Raw genomic sequence first — 11585 nt, 5'->3', positions numbered from 1 at the left:
TACACCACATTTTGTACACGCATTTTGTATACAGCTTATACGTCCATTTTGTCTTCAGCGATCCCGTCAGGAAGGTGAGCATCACAGAATGGCGTCTTATTAGAGCAAAGTGTTCCTGGATTGAGGGCATACTGAGTAGAGACCCAGTGGCCGTCTGCTACCTTAATACTTAACATATAAACATATGTAAATAGATCTATTTCCCTATCGTTATATATAAATATATTTACATATGTACGTGCCTGTATTTAAACCTCTATAAATGTCCTTTGCGCCCTAGTTCTTTTCCTCTATTTCCTTTTACTTTCCTCTTGTCCCACTATCATGTTCAGGCTTTATTCAGGTTTCAGTAATTCCTCTCGGCTACATTGCCCTTGATCAGGTACCATCAGGCATCCTATGCCCTCCACGCCAACAATTTTTGGTCACTTGTTCCCTTGTCCCTGGCTTTATTGACACCCCCTTCCTTTTCCCCGCCTCCCCCTCTCTTGTGTCCCCCTGTTGGTCCCATTGTTTTCTCCTCTGGATTGTTAATCCCACCTATTTTATCTAGATAGACATGCAGAGACAAAAATAAGACAAAGAAAACAAACAAAAAGAAAAGCCTATAAATCAGTGGTTCTTAACATTCCTAATGCCACGACCCTTTAATACAGTTCCTCATGTTGTGGTGACACCCCCCCCTTCCGCCAAACCATAAAATTATTTTCATTGCTACTTCATAATTGTAATTTTGCTACTGTTTTCTGAATCGGGTGACCCCTGTGAAAGGGTCTTTCGACTCCCAAAGGGATCGTGTGACCCACAGGTTGAGAACCGCTGCTATAAATAGCTCCAGGTCTGTTTCTTGACTTTTAGGAGTATTTTCCAGTTGAGTCTGATGGGGTGCCATACCCTAGCCCCAGAGTCTATTTTTGGTATTCCCTGGCGACATCATTGGTTTGCTCCCCTTGCTGCTCTGTTGGATGCCCTTAGTGTTTTTCCCGAGTGTGGTTGGGTCAGATTGGGCACGATCCTGCACTCTGTCTCCAGTGTTAGCCCCCGTAGCGCTGTGGTCAATGAGGGACATTGTGTCTCGTGGTGGGGCAAGCCCTATGATCCTCTCTGCTCTGAGCAGGAACATCATCCTCGGGGCTTGATGGTCCAGGATGTGTTCCACTCTCGCTCTCCTTCCCTCTTTGTTTGCCCCCGTGTACTCTTAACTGACTCATCCCTCTCCTCAAGCTGTAGCTTCAGTGCTATTCTCTCAAGTATGTTCTTCTGGGGGGGAGGGGATACCTGTGTTTTTTAAAAAACTGTGGCTTCTGCTTATATCTATCCTTGCTATAGAATAGGGCAAAGACGTCAGCTAATTTTATGACTGTACTGATCCTAAGTGCATAAGTGAGTGCCTGCTAAATATTAATTTTTTTATTAGTTGGTCTAATAATCAGGTATAAATTTCTGACATTTTGTTTCTGACTTAGTCTTTTTAATTACATAATAATTATTTAAATCATCTTTTTTCAATAAGACACTTAAAAGAAATATGAACTGTAAATAGTAGGTAATCAGTAATATTTTTATTGCTGACTTAAATCACTTAGTGTCATGTGCAAGTTTTAGATATTTCTCAGATTTGTTTGTTTATGAAGTAACAAACTTCAGAATGATTGCTGGCATCAGCTCTTTGGGTTTGCCTGTGACTCAAGATCAAGCCTCATTTCAGCAAAACCTAGATTGTGGAAGGATGCTAATTATAGAAGGTGGATGAAATGTTGTTATTGGTAAACAGATTGTTGTGCCCATTCTTTACCGGAGTTGGGGCAGGACCAAGACTTTGTCTTGGTGAACAGCAGGGTAGATCTCTCATAGTAGTGAGTAAATGGCATAAGACTAGGACAACAGCAGGGAACCAAGGTGCCCAGAGCTTCATCCAGTTTTGTTTCCTTCTGATTTTTTAGTTGTACCCCTGGGATGAAATGAAAATCAACTTCTTAGGGATGTGGGTAAAGGGAGAAAGAAATGCTTCCAAGTAGCACCTTTGTAGGTCACGAGAGTCAGGAAGTATTTATACTTAGGACCGAGGCAAAGGAGATTTTCTGTGACTATTGTTTCTAATAGCTTCCTTTCCTACATAAGAATTATCAGTTGGTTTTTGCCAGGATGACTTTTCAAATAGATTATAATATACCATTTTAAATTTAAAATGATATACATACACATAGTGGTGTATATGCTGTATATACACCATATATGTTGTACATAATATGAATCAACTTAAGTTTGAGGTAATTAAAGACTGACACTGATCTATACCAAGATACTTATCCTATTATCTATGAAAGAATAATTATGGAATTTTTCTTCTTTGCTTTGAGGTTATAATATTTCTTATTGAATCATTATTAATTTTAAATCATTATTGATTTAGTACATACATACTTATGTCTGTACACACACATAAATGCCTACTTTAACTCAGTGACACAATTAGGTTCCAAAGGCCATGTCATTATGCAAAAAATGGTATTATGCAAAAATTAAGGATGACTTAAAAAAAACTCTCTGCCATCTAAGTCATTACTGACTTAGAGTGCCCCCTGTGGGTGTGTACCTTTACAGGAGTAGAAAGCCCAGTCTTTCTCTCACGGAGCTGCTGGTGGTTTTGAACTGCTGGTGGTTTCGAACTGCCGACTATGCATTGCAGCCCAGCGAGTTAACCATTAACACCACCAAGTATGACTACATTATTACAAAATACCCAGATTACATCATTATATAACTTCTAAACCAAAAGGAATAATGGCCCAGCCAGGTTAACACATAACTTTTACCACCCTAGCCAATATTACCCTCTCATCACACCCTAGAGTTTGTTACTGCCAGACATGTGTTGTTAATACACAGAATAGCCAGAGAGTAGATTTTCACTGTTATCATAAGTGCAAAGTATTGGGTACAAGCTAATTTAGAAAGAAAAGTAGGTATATAAATATTTTTAAAATCATATGCTGTTAGTACCATGTATGTGGTCTGGGTGCGTTAGGAAGGATACTAATATGGAGAGTGGATAAAATGTTACTGATAAACTCTTGATAATTAAGGCATTTATATTTGAAACTAACTTCACTGCTTTGATAACTTTGAGCAACCTTAGTCAATTTAGTTAAAATCTTAGAGGCATTTCAAATTCTTCTTGCTGAGACAAACTTGTCAGACTTGGCTGATCTGTAAAGCCTAGGTTCTCATCATAACTCGCAAGCTATTATTTTGTATGTTATTGATCTGAGTTCACACCCAGTTAGGAATGCTATTTCTTTGTGCAGTTGAATGCACTTGTAAATAGCTAGTTAATCTCTATTTTCCTATCCTGAATATCTTCTTAGCTCACCATGTGTACCCTTAGGGTTGCCTTTATTTTCCCCATCCCTGCTATAGTTCTGTGCAGCTTTCACGAGACTGCCTCTAACTTACTCCCTGGCAGCATTGGAAGGATTAGTTATTGGACCCTGACCCTAAACTTCTGCCAAAGCTAACCTGCTCTGTTTTTTCTCAGCCAAGAGGAATTGGACCTATACATCCCTGTGGCTTACTCTAGTGCTGACAGAACTTTGTAATACCAAATCCTACAAAGAAAATTTATGGATTTTTATCTAACTTTGATGATGTTTAAAAATATATTGTAGTCAACAAACCCAGGAACAAGAGAAGAACAAGGGATCTGAAATCGATGATGGGGAGGCATAGAATTCCTGGTGCGGTTCAATCAAGTGCAGTGTAGCTGAGAGGAAGTACAGAGAGCTGAATGGAGGTCGTACATGATAGTGGGACAGGAGGAAAGTAAAAGGAAATAGTGGAAAGAACTAGGAGCCAAAAGACAGGTATAAACATAGACATGTACATATGTAAATATATTGATATATAATGATAGGACCATAGGACCATATCTCAATGTACATATATTTATAGGTTAAGTATTAAGGTAGGTTAAATATTACGGTAGCAGACAGACATTAGACCTCTACACAAGTCCTCCCTCAACATAAGAACACTTAGTTCTAATAACCTGGCTTTCTGTGATGCTCACCTTCCCGACATAGTTGCTGAAGACAAAATGGGTGCATAAACACTTGTGAAGAAAGCTGTTGGTTCCGGGCTGTTAAAAGATATAGCAAAATAAAAGGAAAAAAAGATACAGCATCTGGGGTCTTACAGGCTTGAAGTTAAACAAGCATCTATCTAGCAGGGAAGCAACAAGGCCACATGGAAGAAGCACATCAACCTGTATGATCACAAGGTGTCAACAGGATCTGATATCAGGCATCTGAAGACCCAAAACGACCAATCATTTCAATGAGAACCAGGGGAGTCTGAATGGAGACCCAAATTCCATCTGTGGACAATTGGATATCCACTCACAGAAGGGTCATAAGGAAGGTATGAGCCAGCCAGGGTGCAGTATAGCACTGACAAAACACAGTATTTCTCTAGTGATTTAATGCTTCCTCCCCCAATCTGGCTAGACCACAGCATGTATTCTGGTACAGATAAGAGCTCTTAACACACAGAATCCAGGACAGGTAAGCCCCTCGGGACCAATAATGAGAATAGGGATACTAGGGGGGTAGGGGGATGGTGGGGGAGAAAGGGGAAACCAGTCGCAATGATCGACATACAACCCCCCCCCTTTTCCCCCCAGGGAGAGATAACAGAAACATGGGTGAAGGGAGACAGCGGATGGTGTAAAATATGATAATTAAAAAATTTTTAATTATCAAAGGGTTCATGAGGTGGGTAGAGAAGGGAAAAAAGAGGAGCTGTGGTACCAAGGGCTCCGGGAGAAAGTAAATGTTTTTGAAATCATGATGGCAACATATGTAAACATGTGTTTGATGCAATTGATGTATGGATTGTTATAAGAGCTGTAAGAGCCCCCAATAAGGTGATTTATGAAAATTAGAAAAGATAGAACTATTTAAAAATATATGTATTTTTATGAAAATTAAAAATAGCAGTCTTAAAACTTAGGCAAAATAGATTAGTAAATGTAAGCCCCTAACTTTGGTCTCAAGCTATGACATTTATTTCCAGAGACCAAGGTTTTGGAAAATTGATTGTTCAGCTGAGTTCATAGACTTTTTCTCATTTAACTTCAAGGAAGATAATTTGGTTATGAGACAATGTGAGCTACTTAAATTGATGTCACCTCAGAAACTGATCCTTGTATACTAAGAACATGGTCTTTGAATCTTGTACTACCTTTTGCCAAAGAACTTAATTTAAAGTTTTAACAATCAGTAATTTCTTGATATAAATTGTTGTTTTTGATGCTAATTCAAATATATAAATTTTTTTTTATTCGTAAAGCCCAGTGGCATGAACTAGATGCCTTTTAGTGATCATATGAATCCATAGTTCTTTTAGTCAAAACGTATTATTATTTTCATATTTTTATTATATTTAAAAGTGGGTAGAATTATCTGGGTAGGATAATTTAGTACCATTTTTGTACTATTTAGTACCATTCATTTCCCCAACCTTATCATTTTAAAATTTCAAACATAATAAAAGAATAATCTGATAGGTGAAATTTTTTCTGGCTGAATCATTTGAAACTTGAAGACATCCTTTCACTTCTTCCCTAAACACTTCAGCATGTTTCCCCTAAGAATAAAGACATTTCAGATTCTAGGAGCCCTGGTGCCACAGGGGCCAAATATTGGCTGCTAACCAAAAGGTCAATAATTCAAAACTCTTTAACTGACCTTCAGAGTAAAGACGTGGAGATGTGCTCCCTTAAATGTTTCAACCTAGAAAGCATTATGGAGCCATTCTATTCTGTTCTGTAGCCACGGTAAGCCACAGTCAAGTCAACAGCAAGCAACAACCAGCCAAACCAAATTCAACTGCCATCAGGTTGATTCTCACTCAGAGGATAGAGTAGAACTGTTCCTGTGGGTTTCCGAGGCTGTAAATCTTTTATAGAAGCAGAAAGCTTTAGCTTTCTACTTTTGAGCGTGTGGTAATTTTGAACTGCTTATGTTGTAGTTAATAGCCCAATACATAACTACCATGCTACCAGGGCTCCCAAATAACAACAGTACGATCTAATTTTCACACTCAGTAAATTAAAACAATAAGATTATCTAATGTGCTGTCTATATTTGTCTTTCCCCCGTTGCCTCCATTATCCCTTTTATGACTACCACCACTACATTGTAGAGTAGAGTATTATCTGCCTCTTGCCTTTAAGATTAAGAAATAGAAAACTACCAGTGTCCTGGATACCTTTCCTAGAAGTCTTCCTAATGTCCCTTCTCTATCTCTGCATTCTTCGAGAGCATACCAAACTTACCACCCTCTTTTCAGAGGGGAGAAAAAAAATTATTCAGCGCCTCCCTTACAGTTATAAGTTTTTGTAATACAGCCCATAATCCAGGATAAAGTGTAGGTGCCTGCTTTTCCAGACACCCCTGGATCACGCTGTCACTCCCCAGAGAGGGCAGTATTGTCCACCCACTTTGGGAACACAGGGGAACCACACTTCTGAATATAGCACCTCTGATTATTTGGCTTGTTGATTTTTTTTAAATCTTTTTATTGGGGGCTCGTACAACTCTTATCACAAACCATACATCCATCCATATGTCGAGCATATTTGTACATTTGTTGCCATCATCATTCTCAAAGCATTTTCTTTCTACTTGAGCCCTTGGTATCAGCTAATTTTTCCACTCCCTCCCCGCCCTCCCAATGAACCCTTGATAATTTATAAATTCTTATTTTGTCATGTCTTACACTGTCGGATGTCTCCCTTCACCCACTTTTTTGTTGTCTGTCCCCCAGGGAGGTGTTATATGTAGATCCTTGTGATCCCTTCCCCCTTTCTACCCCATCTTCCCCTTAACTTACCTTCCTGGTATCGCTACTTTCATTATTGGTCCTGAGGGGTTTATCTGTCCTGGATTCCCTGTGTTTCCAGTTCCTATCTGTACCAGTGTACATCCTTTGGTCTAGCCAGATTTGTATGGTAGAATTGGGATCATGATAGTTGGAGGGGGGGCGCGGGGGCCGCATTAAAGAACTAGAGGAAAGTTGCTATACTTCACCCTGACTGGCTCGTCTCCTCCCTGCAACCATTCTGTAAGGGGATGTCCAGATGCCTACAGATGGGTTTTGAGTCCCCAGTCCGCACTCCCCCCTCATTCACAATGATATGAATTTTTTTGGTCTTTGATACCTTATACCTGATCCCATCACCACCTCGTGATCACACAGGCTGGTGTGCTTCTTCCATGTGGGCTTTGTTGCTTCTGAGCTAGATGGCTGCTTGTTTATCTTCAAGCCTTTAAGACCCCAGATGCTATATCTTTTGATAGCCTGGCACCATCAGCTTTCTTCACCACATTTACTTATGCCCCCTCTTTGTCTTCACCAATCGTGTCAGGAAGGTGAGCATCATAGAATGCCAGTTTAATAGAACAAAGTGTTCTTGCATTGAGGGCGTACTTGAGTAGAGGCCCAATGTCCGTCTGTTACCTTAATACTAAACCTATAAATATATGCATATAGATCTATTTCCCAATCATCATATATAAATATATTTATATTTGTACATGCCTGTATTTAGACCTCTGTAAATGCCCTTGGCCTCCTGGTTCTTTCCTGTATTTCCTTTTACTTTCCTCTTGTTCCACTATCATGCTCAGCCTTCATTTGGGTTTCAGTAATTCCTCTGGGTTACATTGCCCCTGACCAGCGCTACCAAGCCTCCTACACCCTCCTGGCCATCAATTTTGGATCACATATTGTTCCATTGTCCCTGGGTTTGTTAACACACATTTCTTTCCCCCCTTCTCCCATGTCCTGCTCCCCAACCGCTATCACTGGAACTGTTGGTCCTGTTGTTTTCTCCTCCAGATTGTTTATCCCGCCTATCTTATCTAGATAGACCCGCAGAGATAATAATGTGTACAAAAACAAGACAGAGCAAAGCAAAGCTACAAAAGACAACAATAATAAAACCAAGGACCAAAAAAAATAAAAACCTATAAATAGCTCAAGGTCTGTTTGTTGACCTTCAAGAGCGTTTCCCAGTCGAGTCTGATGGGGTGCCATGCCCTGGCCCCAAAGTCTATTTTTGGTATTCCCTGGGGACTTAGTTGCCCTTGTTCTGTTGCACACCCTTAGTGTTTCACCTCAGTGTGGTGGGGTCAAATTGGACGCAATTCCCTCACTGTGTCTCCAGCCCACTTTGTTTTTTCTTCACCTATGTTAGCAAATTGTTGTCCTTTCATGTCCATCTTCATTTGTGAAAAGAAAAAGAAATCGCTCAGAGTGAGGTCAGTTTAGTTGGGTATGTGGGGCAAGAGAGGCATACTGTTTTTTTTGCCCAAAAGTGGCACACTGAGATGGCTGAGTGAGCTGGTGCTCATTACCACGGTGGCAAAGCCATTTCCCTTCTACCAAAAATCAGGCCTTTTTTGTCACACAGTTAGGCAGCCTTTTCAGAACCTCTAAATAGAACGCTTTTTTAACAGTCTGAACTGGTGGAACGACTATGAGTCAACGTTTTTGTCCTTTCGGGAAGTTGACTGATGTCCAGAATGAGGCTTGCCATCCATGGACATTTCACCTTTTTTAAAACAAGAAAACCACTCGTGCACTTGAGTTTTTCCATAGCACTATCATTGTAAGCTGTGTTCAACATCACAAGTTTCTGGCGCATTTGCCCAAGCAGGATATAAAATCTCACAGCCACATGCTGTTCTCTTAAATCTACCATCATAAAAACAAAGTTCGAGTGAAACTGCTTTTATGAAAAAATTCACTGTGACCAGAGAGAACCTTCCCAGGTGATGCCACTGAGTGCACTAACTCAGAGTTGCTTGATGCTCGCCTAGCTGGAAAAATGCGTATACCACGAAAGCTCTGCTCTGACCACTGCAATTCCAGTTTTGTTTGGATAACTCCTTGTACACATACTGAACATATTGTATACATTTCTTTTGGGCATATATCTGGGAATGGGGATTTCTGGGTTATAGATAATTGGCATTTTTTCCATAGTAGTTATACCAGTTGATAACTGTTCTCAGCAGTGGATCACTTTTTCCTTTTTTATTTGTAACGTAATTCTTATTACTCTTTCTATACACTTTGCCCCAAGTTTGGTTAGTAAATCGCATTCATGCTAGCCTCTCTGACCTTTTAAGTACAGTACTTTCTTGATCTCTGACAGCTAAATTTGTTCAGCTAAATTTTAAACATAAACTGTGTAACCCAAATACATAGCAGAGAAAGTACCATTTTAAAAATTTGAGACATAATTCATGTAACAAAATCACTTTTAAAAAACGTACAGTTCTGTGTGTTTTACTTATTCACAGGGTTATTTAACCTGTTAGCACCGTCTAATTAGTGTTACGTTTTTTCTATTTGTCTTTGTCTTTTAGTTAAAAATGCCATACAAATTTTCCATGCTACTCACTTTAGAACTATTAGTTTTTAATTGATCAATTTATTACAGTTGGAAATCAGAAATGTATCTTGATATAATTAGTAGCATCTTCCAATGCCTTTAAGTTTTTGGCTTTTGTTATTAACAATTTTGTGCCATGTTGGTACTTTAGATTAAAGCATTTGTAAGTTACTCGTGTATATATTTTTTGGAAACATATGCATCTTTTCAAATCCCTGTCAGATCTTTCAGATTCTCCCTAAAAAGCATCTAAAGGTAAGTAAGTAGGAGAGAACGTATGTAGGATGTGACCCCCCTGCGTCATTGGTCTCTTGGCACCAGGAGCCTGGCGGTCAAGAGCCTTACTGTGTTTCCAGGAGCCTTTCCCTATTAGTGTCTGAATTCCCCAGTTGTTTTAGTTAGATAAATCTAAGTGTGTTTGATATTTAATAGGCTGTGTCTCAGTTCTTCTTCTTCTTATTTTCTTTTTAACTATAGACTGACTAAAAAGCTTGAAGAAAGGAGAGAAGAAAAGAGGAAAGAGGAAGAGCAGGTAAGATTCGTGCACTACTTCACCCATCTCTCAATGAAGAGGAGACAGGATGGTTCTATGGTGATACTTCAGTGTTACAGTGTTGTGAAGGGCGTTTTTGAACTTTTTATTATCTTCCCATTACATACTTTTTTTGTTCTTTTTAAAAATTGCTAGGAATCAATTGGATCATCTTTTTCTTTGCAAGGGGTCTTTCCTACCAATTATAGAGAGACTTGAGCTAAACTTAATGGTTTGTGACAGAAGATAAAATTTCATGTTCCTGAAGTAAAAGGAAATCGAGGAAAGAACGAGCAAGTGATGGCAACAAATGCACAAATGTGCTTAACATCATGGTTGGATGTATGGATTGTGACGAGTTGTACAAGCCCCCAATAAAATGATTTAAAAGAGAAAAAAAAAAAAGAAATCTCATGTTCCTGTTTGCCAAAAAGAAATGTATAATTCCTCTCACTCTGCACATCCAAGTAGCATTGTCACTAGGACTCTAGTATAGGAAGATCATCTTTTCTTCAAGTCAAGTAATTGGCTGCCATGTTGCCCATGGAGGATAAAAGTAATAATACAAGTCTTAAAATCTAAGACTTGTACTTCTTCTTCCAACATATATTGACCACATTATAATCTTAACACAATCCTTGACAAAGGTGTCACAAATGGCAGACTTTTGACTGTTAACCATGGTTTAATAGATTCTCTTGCGTTTTAAGTTTTATTCCTTTACCTGCACCATAAATATCCCACTTGCCCTACATTTAAAATCATACCAAGGGCAGACTATCAAACTATTTGAATAACTCTTAAAACATTTTTCATCTTTAATTCAGAGAGAGATTAAGAAGGAAATTGAGAGGCGAAAAACCGGAAAAGAAATGTTGGACTATAAAAGAAAACAAGAAGAAGAATTAACAAAGAGGATGTTAGAGGAAAGAAACCGAGAAAAAGCAGAAGATAGAGCAGCGAGAGAGCGTATAAAACAGCAGATTGCACTGGTAAGTGTTTTCATTTTAATGCTTGACCTCAGGACATTTGTGAAACTTTTTTATACACATTGACTGTGACAGCATGCAAAAATAATTCAGTTTCATGACATGAACAGTACCGATTTTCAGCTTCCTTTCATTAGAAAGTGCTTCTCCAATTAAGACTTAGTTTTGGAAAGCAAACTATGAATTAGTCACCTAGTAATCTTTAGTCACAAGCAGTCTTTTTTGGGGGGACAAAAGATTTAGGCACATCATAAAAGTTTAAAATGATTTGATAATATTTGCTTTTAGAATTAAATAATATGCTACATATGAAAAACATGCCTGCCTTAGTGTAGTGTCTGTTCATTTAATGAATACTTAAGGAGCATCTTTTTTTTTTAATCAATTTATTGGGGCTAATGAGCATCTATTATGTGCCTGACATCTGATCTGGAGATACACTGAGCAAAATAAAGACCTTGTTTATAATAACTTCAGATCCCTGGCATTAGATAAAAATGAGTAGATCTAGAATTCTATAATTCATATATGAGTCTCAAGGAATTTCTTACATATTTGTTTTCCTCTCTAGCTTGGGTTAGGAAATATGTGAATGTATCAT

General features: G+C 38.6%; 1 protein-coding gene across 1 annotated transcript in view; it reads left to right on the top strand.

Moving 5' to 3' along the window:
• Window positions 1-11585, top strand: part of UBXN4 (UBX domain protein 4) — a 49399-nt gene that overhangs the window by 20854 nt on the left and 16960 nt on the right. Inside the window, exons 7-8 of the mRNA XM_004703882.4 lie at window positions 9941-9995; window positions 10823-10987. Of these exons, the coding sequence (XP_004703939.1) occupies window positions 9941-9995; window positions 10823-10987 (220 nt within the window). The remainder of the gene's footprint in view (window positions 1-9940; window positions 9996-10822; window positions 10988-11585) is intronic.

This window comes from Echinops telfairi, unplaced genomic scaffold (assembly GCF_000313985.2).
Source record: "Echinops telfairi isolate 266 unplaced genomic scaffold, ASM31398v2 ScPeMD7_4;HRSCAF=17, whole genome shotgun sequence".
Lineage (NCBI taxonomy): Eukaryota > Metazoa > Chordata > Mammalia > Afrosoricida > Tenrecidae > Echinops > Echinops telfairi.
This window is presented reverse-complemented; position numbering and strand designations above follow the sequence as displayed.